The following is a 20,654-nucleotide window of genomic DNA, read 5'->3' on the forward strand; positions in this document are numbered from 1 at the left end:
GGCCATGGAGAAACCAGAGGAATCCCACCCTGTGGAGAAACCGTGGAAGTGTGGCAACTGCAAAAAAGGCTTCCATTTCCCATCTGCCCTGGAGACTCATCGGCACAGCCACACTGGGGAGAGGCGATTCCCCTGCCCTGTCTGTGGGAAGGGCTTCAGTGATTCCACCAACCTCCACACCCACTAGCGGGTCCACATGGGGAGAGGCCCTTCAGCTGCCTCGAGTGCGGGAACGCCTTTTCCCAGGCCTCCAACCTCCAGACCCACCGGCGGGTCCACACGGGGGAGAGGCCCTTCAGCTGCCTCGAGTGCGGGAACGCCTTCACCCGCTCCTCCTACCTGGGGAGCCACCAGCGAGTTCGTGTGCCATCGCAGGGGTATTGAAGGAATGATGGCCGAGTGCCATTATCGACTGGACTATCAACTCGGTTCCGGGGACTCCCGGGTTCGATTCCCACCGCGGTAGATGGTGGAATTGGAATTTAGTCAGAAATCTGGAGTTCAGAATCTAACGGTGAAACCATTGTCGGTGAGGTCGGGGTTGAAGAAAACCCCCACCTGATTCACTCAGTTCTTTTTTAGGGAAATAAACTGTCGTTGTGGGAGAGGATTTACTCAGTCGTACTAGCTGCATCCTTTACCCGGTCTGGCCTACACGTGACTCCAGACCCACAGCAGTATGGTTGACTCTGCACTGCCCATCCAACTTACTTGGATACAGGATAAGGGTTGAAAAAGCTGAGTGAGGCAATACTTTCTCCGGGTTAAGGATGTACCAAGGATCCAATTACAAAGGGCAACTTGGTGGTGACCAATAATGAAGAAAGTGAGGGGTTGGAGGGAGTGTGTGCACTTTGACTGTGGGCTGTTTTTAAAACATTGCTTCTTTTTCTATGCCTTTCTGCTGGGAGATTCTGAAGCTGTAACAAAGTTGGGTCGCAATAAAGATTACCTGAACTTCACGCCGAGCTCAGACTCTCATTGAGAGCTTTGAATTGCAACAGATTTTTGTTTTAAAACTGCATGTTTCGTACAGGTGAAAGTGAGAACTGCTGATGCTGGAGATCAGAGTCAAGATGAGTGGTGCTGGCAAAGCACAGCAGGTCAGGCAGCATCCGAGGAGCAGGAAAATCGACATTTCGGGCAATATTGATTTTCCTGCTCCTCAGATGCTGCCTGACCTGCTGTGCTCATTTCTGACAGCTTCCTGGACGATGTTTCCAATGTTGTGTATCAGTTGCAGCAGTGAATGAGTAGCCAGTATTGTTAGAATTTGTGAATTTTTCAGGAGTGCAGGTACTACATCATCCCATTGTCATTGTACAGTTTCCTGGCAGCACTGGGAGGTGTGGGCTGTGTCTACTGGAAATGATGTGGAGGTGCCGGTGTTGGACTGGGATGGATAAAGTTAAAAATCACACAACACCAGGTTATCTTCCAAATGGTTTATTTGGAAGCACTGGCTTTTGGAGTGCTGCTCCTTCATCAGGTAGCTGTGGAGCAGAATCATAAGACACAGAATTTATAGCAAAAGCTGACGGTGTCATGCAAGTGATAAGATAATGAATAAATCTAGATTGCGGATTAGTCTTTCATCTTTTACCATTGGTTGCAGGTTTTAGTTCATTAATATGTAAACCCCAGAATTACTTTTAATTCACCTTGTCGAGATGGTTTAAGGTTTTATAAAAATAGGTGACATCTCAGCTCAGATACTGCATAAAAGGTGTGAGGTTCGAGTCTGTATCCCAATCTTGAATCAGATTTGTTCTATTAACCAAAGTGGGAATTTATAAAATATTACATGCAGTTTGTGTGGTTTTTGAGCAAAATTGAATATATCTGCAAATATAATTCTGCAAATGCAAATTCATCCCATAGACTTATGTGAGACTGTGTGTGCACGAGAATGTGCGTGCATGTGAGTTTGTGCATGCATGCTAATGAAGTGTGTGTTTGATGGAGTATAAGCTTGTGAGACGGTGTGAGTGTTAGGGTGTGTGTGAGAGTGTCCGAGAGAGCGTGACAGATGAAGGGAAGACGTTGCATTTTGCTAAAACAAGGGCAGAACTTGTCCAGTTAATGGTAGGGCCCTGCTTTATGTTGGAGAAAGTGAGGACTGCAGATGCTGGAGATCAGAGCTGAAAATGTGTTGCTGGAAAAGCGCTGCAGGTCAGGCAGCATCCAGGGAACAGGAGAATCGACGTTTTGGGCATAAGCCCTTCTTCAGGAACATTCCTGAAGAAGGGCTTATGCCTGAAACGTCGATTCTCCTGTTCCCTGGATGCTGCCTGACCTGCTGCGCTTTTCCAGCAACACATTTTCAGCCCTGCTTTATGTTGGAGAACAGAGACATGGTTGGGGAGGGGTTCAGGTATATAAAGTTAAACATTTCTCAACACCAGGTTATCGTCCAACTGGTTTATTTGGAAGCACAAGCTTTCAGAGCGCTGCTCCTTCATGGGGTGTTTGTGGAGCAAGATCATAAGACACAACCACCTGATGAAGGAGCAGTGCTCCAAAAGCTAATGCTTGCAAATGAGCCTGTTGGAGTATCACCTGGTGTGGTGTGAATTTTAACTTCATACACCCCAGTCCAACACCGGCATCTCCAAATCGGGGACATAGTTCTTTGAAAATTGCATCATTGGTAGACAGGGTTGTGAAAGAGGCGTTTAGCACACTTTCCTTCATTGTTCACACCGTTCAGTGCAGGAGTTGGGACATCACGTTGAGGTTGTACAGGATATTGGTGAGACCACGTGGAGAGGACTGAGTACACTTCTGGTCGCCCCATTGACGACCACAAGTTGTCGGGTGACCTTATTTCGATTTATAAAGTCATGGGGCGTGCAGGAATGGTAAATATCACAGGGGGAAGAAAGGGGGGCTCTCCCCTTTTTTAACTTCTCTTGGCATTCAGACACTTAAATTCTGTCAGTAACAGCAGCATCGCCATAGAGCAGACTGCGCATGCTCGTCGGTACAAGGATGAAACTGCGCATGCTCCTCACTGCACGCAAAGCCCGCCTCGCGACTTTCTTTTGGTGGACCAATCGGAAGTCTTGGAGGACCAGAAGGTGACTGGTCCTCCTGCCAATCAGTGCCTTCCTATTGTCTGACTGCAGAAGTTGGAACACGAGCTACGGAAGCTGCTGCTGTTCTGTCTCTGAATGGAGAGTGAGTTTGTTCCAGACTGCAACCTCCCTACTCTGTCAACCATCTGTGAGTATGGCACTCTCTTCTCAACTCCTTTTCCTTTTTTTTTCATTCTTGGATTCAATCTTTTTTCTTCCCTTTCCTTTCGGTTGCTGCAAATGAATGCACGCCGTGGACCGATTCGGGAAAAGGTTTTCATAAACAGAGAGTGGTTCATGTATGGAATGAATGTCCAGAGGTAGTGGTGGATGCACTATTCCAACAAGACCTCACCAACCCTCTGAAGAGCAACCCACCCAGATCCATTCCCCTACATTTACCCCTTCACCTGACACTACAGGCAATTTAGCATGGCCAATTCACCTAACCCGCACATCTTTGGACTGTGGGAGGAAACCAGAGCACCCGGAGGAAACCCACACAGACAGTTGCCCGAGGCAGGAATTGAACCCGGGTCTCTGGCTCTGTGAGGCAGCAGTACTACTCATTGTGCCACCGTGCCATTTAGGACAGATGAGGAGGAACTGCTTTTTCTTGAGAATAGTCAATCTATGGAGTTCTCTGCCAAAGGAATCAGTAGAGACATCTTCATTAAGTATATTCAAGACACAATTGGATGGGTTTTCATGGTCAGGGAATTAAGGGTAGTTGGGATAATGCATGGAGGAAGAGCTGAGCCAATGGATATATCAGCCAAGATCAGCTCGGATTTCAGTTTCCCACAGAGTAAGATATTGGTCTGTTCTCTGCTCTGCTGGATTTCTGCTGAAGCCTTGATCCCCACCCCCACACCTTCTGGAACAATAAAACATTCAGTTATTCAAGACTCAAGCCACAATCTCTCAGCCTGTCAACCATCCAGACACAGAGTGTAGTCCTAGCTGGGAATCAAACAAGAGAAACAGAACAAAATTAGAAATAAATAAATGCTCATGCTTAATGTTTGTTCATGAGGAAGTAAACCAGAAATAGGGCTCTCCCAGGATTCTTATAGTGCCCCTCCTTGAGGCATTCTCTCACCCTAACATCTAACTATTCATACCCCGCTATGATTTACAACAATATTTACACCAACAGAAATAAAGCATCTGTTGTCAAGTAGACATAGGGATATACAGCACAAAATAGACTTTTCTCTGTCTCATTCATACACATACATCCATGGGCGTGAATTTGTATTTGCAGAGACATTCTATTTTTCTCAAAAATGCACAATCTGCAGGCTGTTCAAAACATGTAATATTTTGTAAATTCCACTTTGAAAATAGAACCAGTCTGACTCAAGATTGGGATACAGACAGACTCTGAATTCACACCTTTAATGCATTGTCAGAGCTGAGATGTCACGTTTTGTTATAAAACCTTGAGTTATCTCAAGAAGATGTCTTTCAGGAAATTCTGGGATTTACAAATGAATGATATGAGCAGCCAAACTAAAAGATGAAAGACTTAACAATCTAGTGTTTTTCTATATATCATTTCAGTGCACTGTAATGTTTTTCCATCCATTCTGTGCCTTATGATTTTATTCTCCACAATTACCTGATGAAGGAGCCATGCTCCGAGTGCTAGTCATAGAGTCATAAAGCTGTACAGCACGGAAACAGACCCTTCGGCCCAACTCATCCATGCCGACCAGATATTCCAATCCAATCTAATCCCCCCTGGCTGCACCCGGCCCATATCCCTCCAAACCCTTCCTATTCATATACCCAACCAAATGCCTCTTAAACATTGCAATTGTACCCACCTCCACCACTTCTTCTGGCAGTTCATTCCATACATGCACAACCCTCTGCATGAAAAGTTGTCCCTTAGGCTCCTTTTAAATCTTTCCCTTCTCACCTTAAACCTATGCCTTCTGGTTTTTGACTCCCCCACACTGGCGGGTAAAGACCTAGGCTATTTCCCCTATCTATGCCCCTCATGATTTTATAAACGTCTCTAAGGTCACCCCACAGGCTCTGATGCTCCAGGGTAAAATAAATGCCCCAGCGCCCCTCTCAGTCTGTGTAACCGGTTAAAGCTCTTTTCCAAAGTCAGTTCACTGGGACACATACACTCATCCTGTGTAACCAGTTAAAGCTCAGTTCACTGGTGTGTTCCTCTCTGAGTGCTCCTCTGCTCACACTGATGTCCAGTACATTTTGAAGCAAGTCGAACGGATTTCTCTTTCCAGACTCAACCCCCCCCCCCCGCCCCCCCAATGATATTGAGTGACCCTGTCAGATCTTTTATGGAATTTCTTCCAAGATTTCTGTCTGCAGATCCTCCCCTTCTGATACCCTGTTAACAAAGTTGAAACAAGTCATCCCTGTCTGTACCGAGTAGAAATTCTGATTATATTGTATGTGTCTGTGTTTAAAGTACTAACCCAGTTACATACAAATGGTACTATTGATTTAAAATACACAGGAGACGTGAGGAAGGAGATGTCAGGACCTGGCCCTCTCTGAACCCTAACAGGGTGTTCCAAGTGGTAGTGCAAAAATTTCAAAATGAAGTAGATGGCCATAGAGCTGTACAGTACAGAAACAGTCCATCTTGTCCATGCTGACTAGATATCTGAAATTAATCTATCCTATTTACCAGTACTTGGCCCATATCCCTCTAAACCCTACCCATTCACGTACCCATCCAGCTGCCTTTTGAATGTTGTATTTGGACCAGCCTCCACCACTTCCTCCTGCAGCTCATTCTATACATTTACTACCCTCTGTGTGAAAAGGTTGCCCCTCAGATCTCTTTTGGTTTTTTTTCCCCCCTCACCTTAAACCTATGCTCTCTTGTTCTGGACCTCCCCCTCCCCCCACCGCAGGGAAAAGATTTTGCCTATTTATCCTATCCATGCCCTTCATGATTTTATAAACCTCTATAAGGTCACCCCTTAGCCTCCAACGCTCCAGGGAAAACAGCCCTAGCCTCCCTTTAGCTCAAATCCTCCAAACCTGGCAATATCCTTGTAAATGTTTCTGAGCTCTTTCAAGTTTCACAACATCTTACTGATAGGAAGGAAACCAGAATTGTGCACAATGTTCCAAATGTGGCCTAACCAATGTCTTGTACTGCGACAACACAACTTCCCAAATCCTACACTCAGAGGATTGGGAAAGTTTTCAAAACTTACAAAAGACAACCGGGAAAGAATGGAGGGAAAAATCGAACCTTTGAAGTTCAGCTTGGAGGCATCAAGGTCTCAGGACAGGGGGTGGGGATGACCCCAGCTATGGGCCACGTGTGAGCAAACGGTTCCAGATTGATTTACGATATCTGGTCGGTACAGACGAGTTGGACTGAAGGGTCTGTTTCTGTACTGTATACCTCTATGACTCTGGCTTTCCACTAATGTTTGCCATGTCAGTATATTCAATTTCTCTCTGGTGTCATTTTGCTTCCCCTTCCCGGGGATGTTAACCATTTTGTGTCTGGTTGTTCCTCAAGAAGCTGTGTGGCAGGTTCACCCTGAATTGACACACATTGTGTTTGCTTCCCAAAATCAGACCTGCTCACTCTCAGCAGGATCCCAGTGTTGTGAAAGATATTAACTTTCAGGTGGAGGTATCCAAAATTCAGAGAGATGTCAGTCTTGATGTTTTTGCTTTTCTGCCCCTGTAAGATCCTGAATCAGCACCTTAAGGGGAATTGGTTAGAGCAGAGTGAGAACAGAGGGGGAGAGAGAGTGGGATGGTGCTTTCAATTTTGTGGAATAATAAAAGAAAAGAATGTTCTGCAGAAAGTAGAATTGCTTGTTCAGAATTTCTACCCTGCACTGGCAGTGATGACTTTTGTAATCTCTTTTTACAGCATATTTGAAGATCTGATGGCGGAAGTTTCTCAATCAACAGATTATGCCCGAAACATTGACCCTCCTGCTCCTCGGATGCTGTCTGACATCCCTGTGCTTTTCCAGTGCCACATTTTTCGACTGACTCTCCAGCATTTGCGATCCTCACTTCGCCGTCAATGTCTGACAGTCACTCAGTCCACCAGGACTGCAACAATTTTCAACTGATTTCTGTGAGAGGGATCAAAGCTTTTTGGTTCCTGACTGAGTGAGTATGTTTTCAGCATCACTGGGACTGGACGAGAGACCCCACTGTGCAGCGTACTGTGCGTGGAGTGTGTAGCAGCTATACGACCTGGAAAGAGGAATTCACGACAAGAAGGGGCTGGAAATTCGATTGTGTGCGGTTGAAGCTTCATCCATGGAGAAACCTGAGGAATCCCGCCCCGTGGAGAAACCGTGGAAGTGTGGCGACTGTGGGAAAGGCTTCCATGTCCCGTCTGCCCTGGAGACTCATCGGCGCAGTCACACCGGGGAGAGGCCATTCCCCTGCCCTGTCTGCGGGAAGGCCTTCAGACATTCTTCCCACCTGCTGGCCCACCAGCGGGTCCACACGGGGGAGAGGCCCTTCAGCTGCTCTGAGTGCTGGAAGGCCTTCAGCAATTACTCCAGCCTCCAGACCCACCAGCGGATCCACACGGGGGAGAGGCTCTTCAACTGCCCTGAGTGCGGGAAGGCCTTTACTAGGGTCTCCCCCCTGCTGACCCACCAGCGGGTCCACATGGGAGAGAGGCCCTTCAGCTGCCCCGAGTGTGGGAAAGTCTTCAGCACATCTTCCACCCTGCTGAGGCACCAGCGGGTCCACACCGGGGAGAGGCCGTTCACCTGCTCTCAGTGCGGGAAGGGCTTCACCCGCTCCTCCCACCTGCGGAAGCACCAGCGAGTTCACGTGCCATCGCAGGGGGATTGAAGCAGTGACGGTCAAGTGCCATTATCGATTGGACTATCAATCCGGTTCCGGGGACTCCCGGGTTTGAATCCCACCACGACAGATGGCAGAGGGAGTGGGTGGTGCGGGGGAGAAAGCCCCCATCTGATTCACTCTCTCCCTTGTTAGGAAAGGGAACCGCCATTGTGGGAGAGTATTCATTCAGTCGTTCCATCTGCATCCTTCACTCGGTCTGGCCTACACATGACTCCAGACCCACAGCAGTCTGGTTGACTCTACACTGCCCTCTCCCCACTGGCAAATGAGCAGGGAGAAACTTACCAGGATACAGGGTATGGGTTGAAATTGCTGAGTGAGGCAATACTTCCTCCGGATTACGGCTGTAACAAGGATCCAATTACAACCTGGTGCTGCCCAATAGTAAAGACAGTGGGGTGTGTGTGGGCTTTGATCTTGAGCTGTTTAAAAAGCAGCTACTTTGTCTATGCCTTTTTGCAGGGGGGAATCTGAAGATGTAACTAAGTTGAGTCACAATAAAGGTTACATGAACTTACTGCCGGGCTCAGACTCTCATTGAAAGCTTTGAGCTCCAAGAGGTTTTTAGTTTAAAGCTGCTCCTTCGTTTCAGCCTCCTGCACTGAGTTTCCAATGTCATGTATCAGATGGAGCAGTGAATGAGAAGCGAGTATCGTGAGAAATTGTAAATCTTTCAGGTACTGTGTTGTTTCATCAGCATTGTAAAGTTTACTGACAGCACCAGGAGGTGTGGGCTGTGTTCACTAGAAATGATGTGGAGGTGTCGGTATTAGTCTGGGTTGATAAAGTTAAAAAGAAATCACCCAATACCAGGTGTTGTCCAACAGGTTTATTTGGAAGCACTAGCTTTCTGAGTGCTGCTCCTTCATCGGGTAGCTGTGGAGCAGCATTGTAAGACACAGAACGTATATCAAAAGATCAGTATCATGCAACTGATGGAATATATTGAACAAGCCTAGATTGCTGTCAAGTCTTTCATCTCTTAGAATGGGTGTAGGTTTTGGTTCATTAATGTGTAACTGCCAGAACATCTAAGTCACATTCTTGAGATGACTTAAGGTTTTATAAAAAAGATGACATCTCTGCTCAGACAATGCATTTAAAGGTGTGAGAATTGAGTCTGAAAATGTGTTGCTGGAAAAGCACAGCAGGTCAGGCAGCATCCAAGGAGCAGGAGAATCGACGTTTCGGGCATGAGCCCTTCTTCAGGAAAGGTCTGAAGAAGGGCTCATGCCCGAAACGTCGATTCTACTGCTACTTGGATGCTGCCTGACCTGCTGCGCTTTTACAGCAACACCTTTTCAGCTCTGATCTCCAGCATCTGCAGTCCTCACTTTCTTCCTGAGAATTGAGTCTGACAGTATTCTAATCTTGAGTCAGACTGGTTCTATTTCCAAATTCATAAAATATTACATGGATTGACTGTCTGGAAATTGTGTGCTTTTTGAGCAAAATTGAATACATCTGCAAATATAATTCTGCCAATACAAATTCACCCCATAGAATTGTGTGTGGGTGCATGTGAATTTGTGCGTGAGAGTGTGTACATTCTTGGTAAAGTGTGAGTGTGATGGAGTATAAGCCTGAGAGAGTATTGGGGTGTGTGTGTGTGTGTGTGAGGGGGAGCATGTGTGAGAGAGGTATTAATACAAGCAAGGGGTTGCATTTTGCTAAAACAAGAAAGGGCAGGACTTGTACAGATAATGGTAGGGCCCTGGGTCATGGTATAGAACAGACAGACATGGGGGAGTGGTGTTCAGGTACATAGTTCGTTAGAAGTTGCATCACTGATAGACAGGGCAGTTAAGAAGGTATTTAGCAGCAGAGCATTCATTGTTCACACCATTGAGTACAGGGGTTGGGACATCATGTTGAGGTTGTATAGGATGTTGGTGAGGCCACTTTCAGAGTACTGAGTACAGTTCTGATGGCCCTGTAATCTGAAGTATTCTTATCACAGAGGGTTCGGTAAAGATTTACCAGGAAGTTCCAGGACAGGAGGGTTTGAGTTATAGGGAGAGGCTGGGACTTTATTCACTGGAGGAGAGGAGATGAGGGGGTGACATCATTAAGATTGATAAAATAAGGTGTGGAGGTAAGCTGAATAGCAAAGGGTTCTTGCTTCGCATCGGGGAGCTCAAAACTTGAGGGCATATTACTTAAGGTGGGGAGAGAGATTTAAAAGGAACCGGAGGGGCATCATTTTGAAAGAGGGTGGCTTTGTATGTGGAATGAACTTAGTGACGATGTGGTAGTTGCCGGCACATTTACAACGTTTAAACAGCATTTGGATAGGTACATGAATAGAAAGGTTTAGAGGGATATGGGCCAAATGCAGGCAAGTGGGACTGGTTTCGTTTGGAATCCTGGTCGGCATGGACAAATTGGACCGAAGGGTCTGTTTCTGTGCTGCATACCTTTATTGAAACCAGTAGAATTCTGAAAGGGGCTTGACAGGATAGATGTAGATAAAATGGATACTATATGAGGAGGGTCATTCAATCGCAACAATGTGGATGCAGGCCATTCAGCCCATCTATTCCTCTCTGGCCCTCTGAACAGTATCCCAGCCATATCCAACCCCTTACTCCATATTTCCATGGCCAAGCCACCCTAACCTGTACATCCCTGGTCACTATGGGTAACTTAGCACGGCCAATCCTCCCTAACCTACACCCGAATCTATAAATTACCTTCTCAAGAATGTAATTTAAATGAAGAGCTTTTCTAAGAAAAATGTCAGTCTGACTCAACATTGGGACACAGACAGAATTCACACCTATTGTCTCTACTTATAAATAGGGCAACGTCTCTTCGAAATGTAGATTCATTTAGATATAACTGCGTCACTTTACATATGAAGATATCCCTTTGAATGTGCCCACATCCCTTTGAAATATAATCTCGTCCATTTACATCTCTTCATTTTAACGGGGTATTTCCGCAAATATTCATGTCCCTTTAAAATGCAGATTGCCCCCTTTAGATATGACGCCGTTCCGTTAGATGTCGGAATATCTGTTTAAATTGAGCCGTGAGCTTTCCCAATGTAGACAGGGCTCCTGGAAACGTGGCAGTGTCCCCCCTGCAGCTGCAGAGCGAGACAGGAGAGTTTGTTTTTGTGAATGAGCAGTTGTAGCGCGAGGTGGCTGTTGCTTGGTGACGGTGACGGTGAGGCTCCCCGGCCCCGCCCATCCCCCCCGTGCAGTCGTCACGCGGGGCCGAAGGCGGTTGGGAGGAGAAGTCGCTCGAGCGGCCGTTAGGAAAATGGCGCCGTGCGGCCCGGGGCAGACACCCGTCACTGGCCGCCGCCTCCCTGGCGCAGCTGCTGGGTCATGGCCACACCGGCCGGCTGTACAGCAGGCAGGAGCCGGTGAGCATTCTGGAGGCGGATGGGGTTAAGGGCCTGTTTGGGAACTCGTCGGCCGCCTGGGTGGTGGAGTTCTACTGGTCGTGGGGCGGCCCCTGTGTCAACTATGGGGCCACCTGGAAGGTACTGGGCCCGGGAGGTGAAAGGTGAGGCAGGTTGTGGGGGGGGGGCGGAGGGGAAGGAATGTGGGGCCTGTCCTGTCCTGTCCTGTCCTGTCCTGTCATAGTGATATTTTACACTCACTTTCCATCTGCTTTTACTGGCGCTTGTGCTGTTTCCCCCCTCACTGTTTGTTTTAATCCTTGTGCTGTTTACCCCCTCACTGTTTGTTTATTCCTTGTGCTGTTTACCCTTTGCTGTTACTTGTGCAATTGCTGAGGGTAGTGTGTAAATACTAGTGAAGGAGATTATGCACCAGCATGTATATGTTCCTCAGTCATTGAAGGGGCAGGACCTGTTGAGAATGGTTAGTAAAGCATGTGGTGCACTAAGCCTTGTTAACATGGATATAGTTTGTTATTTGGAGAAGTAGACTTTATTATTTAGAGTCACAGAGATGTACAGCACGGAAACAGACCCATTCGGTCCAACCTGTCCATGCCAACCAGATATCCTAAATTAATCTAGTCCCATTTGCCAGCACTTTGCTCATATCCCTCTAATCCCTTCCTATTCATATACCCATCTAGATGTGTTTTAAATGCTGTAATTATACCGGCTACCACTACTTCCTCCAGCAGTTCATTCCATACATGCACCACCCTCTGCATGGAAAAGTTGCCCCTCAGGTACTTTTAATATCTTTCTGCTCTCACCCTAAACCTAAACCTATGCCCTCTAGTTGTGAACCTCACCCCTACACTGACGAAAAGACATTTAAAAAAAAGTTGAGCAGCCAGAGAAAATGCAATAGCTATAAGAGCCACATGGGGAAAAAGAACTGTGGCTCTACCCTTTAGTTCTCCTCTTGGCATTTGAACACTTAAAATCTGTCAATAACACCAGCATCGCCACAGCGTATTGTGTCTGTTCCGCGCACCTGCTCGCTGGTGTCACCCAACACATTGTCCATGCTCCTCGTTGTCGGCAGAAAAGGTGACATCGCTTGTCTCTGTTCCTAAAAGTCTTCCTTTTATTTTTAAAGCTGTGTCCTCTGGTCCTAGTCTCTCCTACCAATGGAAACATCTTCCAATTTCATTGCATTGTGGGGATGAAGCCCTACCCTGTCCGGTAATTTCTGCTGGTGTGAGAGACTAGGCCTCAAGTTTAGAGGGAGGAGCTTTCAGACAGATGAGGAAGTGCTTTTCCCACAGGGTTGTGAATCTATGGAATAGTCTAGATTAGAGTGGTGCTGGAAAAGCACAGCAAGTCAGGCAGCATTCGAGGAGCAGGAAAATCGATGTTTTGGGCAAAGTGCCTTTGTATGTGAGTTTGTGTATAAGACTGTGCATCAGTGAGTGTGTATTTGCATGTGTGCATGCTTGATAAAGTGTGATTGTGATGGAGAATGAGCCTGCAAGAGGGTGTGTGTGTGTGTTGAGAGGGTGCTGTATGTGTATGTCTGAGAGAGAGCATGTGTATGAGAGAGGTATGGATATAAGTGAGGGGTTGCATTTTACTAAAATAAAGGAGGGCAGGACTTGTACAGGTAATGTTAGGGCCTGGGTTGTGTTGTAGAACAGAGACCCGGGGGTGTTTGTGTTCATTGATCTTGAAAGTTCCATCATTGGTAGACGGGGGTGAAGAAGGTGTTCCGCACACTTAGACCATAAGACATAGGAGTGGAAGTAAGACCATTCGGCCCATCGAGTCCACTCCGCCATTCAATCATGGCTGATGCGCATTTCAGCTCCACTTACCAGCGTTCTCCCCGTAGCCCTTAATTCCTCTAGACAACAAGAATCTATCAATCTCGGCCTTGAAGACGTTTAGCGTCCCGGCTTCCACTGCACTCCGTGGCAATGAATTCCACAGGCCCACCACTCTCTGGCTGAAGAAATGTCTCCGCATTTCTGTTCTGAAATGACCCCCTCTAATTCTAAGGCTGTGTCCACGGGTCCTAGTCTCCTCGTCTAACTGAAACAATTTCCTAGCATCCACCTTTTCCAAGGCATGTATTATTTTGTACGTCTCTATTAAGTCTCCCCTCAATCTTCTAAACTCCAACGAATACAATCCCAGTATCCTCAGCCGTTCCTCATATGTTAGACCTGTCATTCCAGGGATCATCCGTGTGAATCTCCGCTGGACACGTTCCAGTGCCAGTATGTCCTTCCTGAGGTGTGGGGACCAAAACTGGACTCAGTACTCCAAATGGGGCCTAACCAGAGCTTTATAAAGTCTTAGTAGTACATCTCTGCTTTTGTATTCCAACCCTCTTGAGATAAGAGACAACATTGCATTCGCTTTCTTAATCACGGACTCAACCTGCATGTTTACCTTTAGAGAATCCTCGACTAGCACTCCCAGATCCCTTTGTGCTTTGGCTTTATTAATTTTCTCACCATTTAGAAAGTAGTCTATGCTTTTATTCTTTTTGCCAAAGTGCAAGACCTCGCACTTGCTCACGTTAAATTCCATCAGCCATTTCCTGGACCACTCTCCCAACCTGTCTAGATCCTTCTGTAGCCTCCCCACTTCCTCAGTACTACCTGCCTGTCCACCTAACTTCGTATCATCGGCAAACTTCGCTAGAATGCCCCCGGTTCCCTCATCCAAATCATTAATATATAATGCGAACAGCTGTGGCCCCAGCACCGAACCCTGCGGGACACCGCTCGTCACCGGTTGCCATTCTGAAAAAGAACCTTTTATCCCAACTCTCTGCCTTCTGTTAGACAGCCAATCCTCAATCCATCGCAGCAGCTCACCTCGAACACCATGGGCCCTCACCTTGCTCAGCAGCCTCCCGTGTGGCACCTTATCAAAGGCCTTTTGAAAGTCTAGATAGACCACATCCACTGGGTTTCCCTGGTCTAACCTACTTGTTACCTCTTCAAAAAATTCCAACAGGTTTGTCAGGCATGACCTCCCTTTACTAAATCCATGTTGACTTGTTCTAATCAGACTCTGCTCTTCCAAGAATTTAGAAACCCCATCCTTAATGATGGATTCTAGAATTTTACCAACAACCAAGGTTAAGCTGATTGGCCTATAATTTTCCATCTTTTGCCTTGATCCTTTCTTGAACAAGGGGATTACAACAGCCATCTTCCAATCATCCGGGACCTTTCCTGACTCCAGTGACTCTTGAAAGATCTCAACCAATGCCTCTGCTATTTCCTCAGCCACCTCTCAGAACTCTAGGGGTATCCCATCGGGGCCAGGAGATTTATCAATTTTAAGACTTTTTAACTTTTCTAGCACTATCCCTTTCGTAATGGCAACCATACTCAACTCAGCCCCGTGACACCCTTTAATTTTTGGGATATTACTCATGTCTTCCACTGTGAATACTGACGCAAAGTACTTGTTAAGTTCTCCTGCTATTTCCTTATCTCCCATCACTAGGCTTCCTGCATCAGTTTGAAGTGGCCCAATGTCTACTTTTGCCTGTCGTTTGTTTCTTATGTACGGAAAGAAACTTTTACTATTATTTCTAATATTACTGGCTAGCCTACCTTCATATTTGATCCTCTCATTTCTTATTACACTCTTTGTTATCCTCTGTTTGCTTTTGTATCCTTCCCAATCTTCTGATTTCCCACTGTTCTTAGCCACTTTATAGGATCTCTCTTTTTCTTTAATACATTTCCTGACTTCCTTTGTCAGCCAAGGTTGTCTAATCCCTCCCCGGTTAATCTTTCTTTTCTTGGGAATGAACCTCTGTACAGTGTCCTCAATTATACCTACAAACTCCTGCCATTTTTGCTCTACTGAGCCTTCATTGTTCACATAGGTAAAACCTACCTCTTGCAAAAATACCATCCCTTATTCCCAATTCCTCCGCCGTATCTGCTCCCAGGAGGACCAGTTCCACCACAGAACACACCAGACGGCCTCCTTCTTTAGAAACCGCAATTTCCCTTCCCACGTGGTTAAAGATGCCCTCCAACGCATCTCGTCCACATCCCGCACCTCCGCCCCCACCCCTCCAACCGTAACAAGGACAGAACGCCCCTGGTGCTCACCTTCCACCCTACCAACCTTTGCATAAACCAAATCATCCGCCGACATTTCCGCCACCTCCAAAAAGACCCAACCACCAGGGATATATTTCCCTCCCCACCCCTTTCGGCCTTCCGCAAAGTTCGTTCCCTCCGTGACTACCTGGTCAGGTCCACGCGCCCCCTACAACCCACCCTCCCATCCTGGCACCTTCTTCTGCCACCGCAGGAACTGCAAAACCTGTGCCCACACCACCTCCCTCACCTCCATTCAAGGCCCTAAAGGAGCCTTCCACATCCATCAAAGTTTTACCTGCACATCCCCTAATATCATTTATTGTATCCGTTGCTCCCGATGCAGTCTCCTCTACATTAGGGAGACTGGACGCCTCCTAGCAGAGTGCTTTAGGGAACATCTCCGGGACACCCGTACCAATTAACCTCTCCGCCCCGTGGCCCAACATTTCAACTCCCCCTCCCACTCTGCCGAGGACATGGAGGCCCTGGGCGTCTTTCACTGCCGCTCCCTCACCACCAGACGCCTGGAGGAAGAACGCCTCATCTTCTGCCTTGGAACACTTCTACCCCAGGGCATCAATGTGGACTTCAACAGTTTCCTCATTTCCCCTTCCCCCACCTCACCCGAGTTCCAAACTTCCAGCTCAGCACTGTCTCCATGACTTGTCCTACCTGCCTATCTTCTTTTCCACCTATCCACTCCACCCTCCCCCCCCCCCCCCCCCCCCGCCCCCGACCTATCGGCTTCATCCCCTCCCCCACTCACGTATTGTACTCTATGCTACTTTCTCCCCACCCCCACCCTCCTCTAGCTTATCTCTCCATGCTTCAGGCTCTCTGCCTTTATTCCTGATGAAGAGCTTTTGCCCGAAACGTCGATTTTACTGCTCCTCGGATGCTGGCTGAACTGCTGTGCTCTTCCAGCACCACTAATCCAGAATTCATTGTTCACATGCTGAGTACAGGAGTTGGGACATTACGTTGGAGATGCACACAGAAAGTACTTCACTCAGAGGGTGATAGATGTCTGGAATGCATTGCCAACAGAAGTAGAGGCAGGGATGGTAGATTCATTTAAGGTGCATCCGGGCAGGGGAGATCCAAGATGGTGGCGACCCAGCAAGTCTGTCGTGCTCTGCCCAAGACTCAGGCAAAGTGGGCTGCCTGCCTCCACCACACCTGCCAAATCATTTAAATAGCTTTTATTTGAATACAGCTAGTTATTTTGCACCAAACCTGAGCAATTTAGTGCCTCATTAAAATGACTAAAGGAAAGAATGCTCGCAGCACATAGGAACCCCACCCCAGCTGCAGCAGAGGCGTCCGCAGCTGCCCCCGGGGACTTAACTATGGTGGTGAGCCTTGTTGCAGTGATTTCTAAGCTTGAAGAGGAGATCGCCATCTTCATAGAGTCCAGGAGCAGGTGGGAGTCGCTCTCGGTCACGCTGCAGAAGCACAACCGAGATATTGAAAGAATCGAACATCGAGTCGGAGGGTCGGAGCTAAAGGTTGCGACCTCCGAGGCTGCTGCAGAATCAGCCGTGGGTCGGGTCTGGACTCTCGAACAGCGAATCCGGGCCTTAGAAGATCACATCAACAACCTCAAAAATCGAGGTCGTCGAGAAAATATTTGTTTGCTGGGCCTTCCCGAACGGGAAGAGGAAGGCCAGTTTACGACGTTTCTGGAGCAGTGGCTTCCACAGTTATTGAATCTGGAGGCTGGATCAGGCCAGGTCAGGGTAGAATGGGCCCACCGGGTTGCAATACACAGGCCAGGCTTGGACCAGCGCCCCCACCCGGTCCTGTTCTGGCTGCAGTGCTTTTTGGAGAAGCCGATGCTCCTGGAAGCTTCCAGAAATCTTGGGAAAGATCCCCAAGCCATGATTTACAAAGGATCCAAGATTATGCTATTTCAGGACTTTCCCCCAGCTCTGGTCCAAAAGAGGAGGGCGTTTAAGGGATTTAAACATTCAGTGCTACCCAGCAGCGCTATGTTTTAGCCACGAAGGGTCCGTGTATAACTTTGGATCGCCGGAGAAGGCCAAGGAATGTTTGGACTCTCTTAGATAAATTGTAAGAGTTCACTCGTGTGGTGAATGATGTTGTTCTGCCCTCCCCCTTCTCTGGTTCACCTTTTTTTTTTTCTCTTTTATTACTTTATTGCTTAATATTATCTCCAGGGAGTAGGGAGGGGCGGGCTTATCTGTTCTCCACTCTGCGATTTTCTCCTCTCTTTTTTGTAAATATATATAGACTGGGTGGTCTAGTAGATTTAGGTGAGGAGGGGTCTCTGCTTTGTCTTTTTTTCTTCTTTCTTTTAAAGATGGGTTGTTTTCCCCCTGTTATTTTGTATTACCCTAATTAATTATTATCTGCTGAGACTGTAATTTTATAGTTTTATGTTTATACGTGGCATTAACATCACCAAATATATGTAGGTGTTGATGTGGGTGTGTGGGGAGGGGGAGGAGGGTAGGGTACTCATTGTTAACTTTAGCTTGGTCATACACTTGAATTTTCTTCACTTTATTATGGAGTACCTGGGTCGAGGGTGGGGCACTGGTCGGGAGAGGATATGATGGGTTTTCGGAAAGGAAGTGATTCCCCCAGAAACGTGGGGAAAAATCTCTGTTTAAACATGTTATTTTTTTTATTTAGAAATCGTTTTTTATTATATTAGTGTGAGTGTTATAAAGAATCTCTCTTTTTGTGAATTTTCTATGGTCCAAGCTCAGGGTGTTTTGGATGGGGTTTCTCCTCCCGGGGGTCTCGGACTTGCCTGGACGATTATGGTGTGTCATTCGCTTAAATGGTGCACCTGGAATGTCAAGGGGAGTAATTCTCCAATCAAAAGGAAGAAAATATTACCAAACCTCAAAAAAGAAAGGGTTGATATAGCTCTTCTACAGGAGACCCATTTATTGGATAAAGAACACTTGAAATTACAACAGGGTGGATTTGATCAGGCCTTCTTATCTTCCTTCAGCTCAAAATGTAGGGGAGTAGTCATTCTTATTTGGAAGAATCTCCCTTTCGAAATCCTAAGTCAGATAAAAGATGAATCTGGACGATAAATACTAATTAAAGCCCTTATAAATGGAGAGGAATATGGGATTTTAAACCAGTTTTGTCCCCCGGCACATCCTTTCAAATTTATAACGGAAGCCTTCTCCAAACTGATGGTTCTTGGTGCTCGTCATACAATTATAGGGGGAGACTTGAATTGCATTATGGAGCCGGAAATAGACAGGATACCCAAGAGTACTGCGGGTGTATCCCCCAGATCTAGACAATTGGCGGATTTGAATCAAGAATTAGGATTAATAGATGTGTGGAGGTGCCTCCACCCGCACGGCAGAGATTTCTCTTTTAACTCTAATCGACATAAATGTCACACTAGAATTGACATGTTTTTTGCCCCCTCGACTTTTTTAAATTCCATATCATCCTGTAAAATAGGTGATATGATAATTTCTGATCACGCTGCTGTGTACATGGAAATCAAGGCTAGGAACAATGAGGCATCCCCCTGACATTGGAGTATGGATTATAGTAAATTTGCAAAATATTTTTCTCAAGAATTTAAAGCTTTCTTGGAAATTAATTCAGGTACGGCTAGTAACCCGTCAATGATGTGGGAGACTATTGAAGCTTATGCGCGAGGTCTGATCATTTCATACTCGGTGACCCAGAAAAAATTAAAGGGAGAACAACAGCATCTACTTGCTGCTCGCTTAAAAGCAGCTGAAACAGCATACGCTGACAGACCTTCTATTGCCAAATTACAAAGGGTTATGACCCTTAGGACAGCTCTGAATACCGACTTCACCCAAATGGCAAAGAGGGAAATATTATTTGCAAAACAAAGATTATATGAATTTAGCGATAAACCTGGTAGATACTTCGCATTTCTTGCAAGGAAAAAAAAGGGCCCCTCAATCTATCACAGCTATCAGGGAAGTGCTGGTACTCTGACTCACATCATAAAGGGATCAACACAATCTTCAGAAAGTTTTATTCTGATCGCAGGATTGTGAAGATAGAGCCAGGAGGAAGCAGTCCTTTTTTAAAAGCCTATCCTTTCCGGACTTAATCCCGGAACAGGTATCGGTCCTGAATGCTCCCCCAACAACCCAGGAAATACTTGACACAATCAGGCAACTTCAGAGCAGTAAGGCACCTGGCCCAGAGGGCATTCCGGTTGAATTTTACAAAGAGTTCACAGGAGTATTAGCTGGCCCACTTATGGACATGTATAACTACTCATATAAGTCAGGGCTGCCTCCTGCCTTTACTAAAAAAGATGAATATCTCCCTTATTCTCAAAAAAGGAAAGGATCCAGAAGATTGTGCATGATACAGACCAATATCCTTGCTAACTGTAGATTTTAAAATTCTCTCTAAAACATTAGCATTGAGGCTAGAGAGGGCCAGAAAAGAGGAGCAGACTGGGTTTATTAAGGGCCGTAGATCATCTAATAATATTAGAAGGGTCTTGAATGTGAATCAAGTCTGTCATCAGGAAAAAATACCAGGAATAGTAGTCTCTTTGGACGCGGAGAAGGCATTCGATAGGGTTGAATGGTCATACCTGTTCTATACATTGGAAAGGTTTGGCATTGGAAATGTATTTGCCAAATGGGTCTCAACACTGTATAATGATCCCAAAGCAGTTGTGATCACCAATGGATTAGGCTCAGGTAGCTTCAGTGTGGGTAGGGGCTGCTGTCCGGGATGTCCTCTCTCTCCGTTGCTATTCAAGCTAATAATTGAACCACTGGCGGAAGCGATAGGGGCTGACTCTAATATAACGGCCCCGAGGGTTGGTACAGGTAAACATAAAATTACCCTATATGTAAATGATCTCCTTTTTCTTAGTAATCCTCTGATGTCCGAGCCCCTCTCCATCCAAGTTATTAATGCATTTTCAGGCTACAAAATTAATTTTTCAAAATCAGAGGCATGCCTCACTAGTATGTCCCACTTATTGGACCGATCCCACTTCCCCTTTCGTTGGTTTCTGGAGGGTTTCTTATACTTGGGCATTTTTATTACCCCAGTATTTGGCCAGCTATCCAAGGCCAATTTTGTGCATCTATTGGAAAGGGTAAGACAGGACCTTTAACGTTGGGGAGACATTCCAATTTCCTGGCTAGGTAGAATAGCCCTAATTAAAAAGAATGTCTTGCCCCGTCTCTTATACCCTATGAGAATGCTTCCGGTGATGCTGCC

The 20,654-nt window shown here is 46.4% G+C and overlaps 2 protein-coding genes across 2 annotated transcripts in view; one reads left to right on the forward strand and one right to left on the reverse strand.

The window, feature by feature from the left end:
• Window positions 1-20,654, reverse strand: part of LOC148143875 (uncharacterized) — a 202,918-nt gene that overhangs the window by 92,369 nt on the left and 89,895 nt on the right. Inside the window, exon 2 of the mRNA XM_087975277.1 lies at window positions 3,075-3,090. Within this exon, the coding sequence (XP_087831403.1) occupies window positions 3,075-3,090 (16 nt within the window). The remainder of the gene's footprint in view (window positions 1-3,074; window positions 3,091-20,654) is intronic.
• LOC148143877 (uncharacterized) overlaps window positions 11,340-20,654 on the forward strand; it is a 59,297-nt gene continuing 49,982 nt past the window's right edge. Inside the window, exon 1 of the mRNA XM_087975716.1 lies at window positions 11,340-11,444. The gene's annotated coding sequence lies outside the window, so the exon portion shown is untranslated. The remainder of the gene's footprint in view (window positions 11,445-20,654) is intronic.

Source organism: Chiloscyllium plagiosum, unplaced genomic scaffold (genome assembly GCF_037043375.1).
Source record: "Chiloscyllium plagiosum isolate Xiang-an unplaced genomic scaffold, Cpla_swu_hap1 HiC_scaffold_27, whole genome shotgun sequence".
NCBI lineage: Eukaryota > Metazoa > Chordata > Chondrichthyes > Orectolobiformes > Hemiscylliidae > Chiloscyllium > Chiloscyllium plagiosum.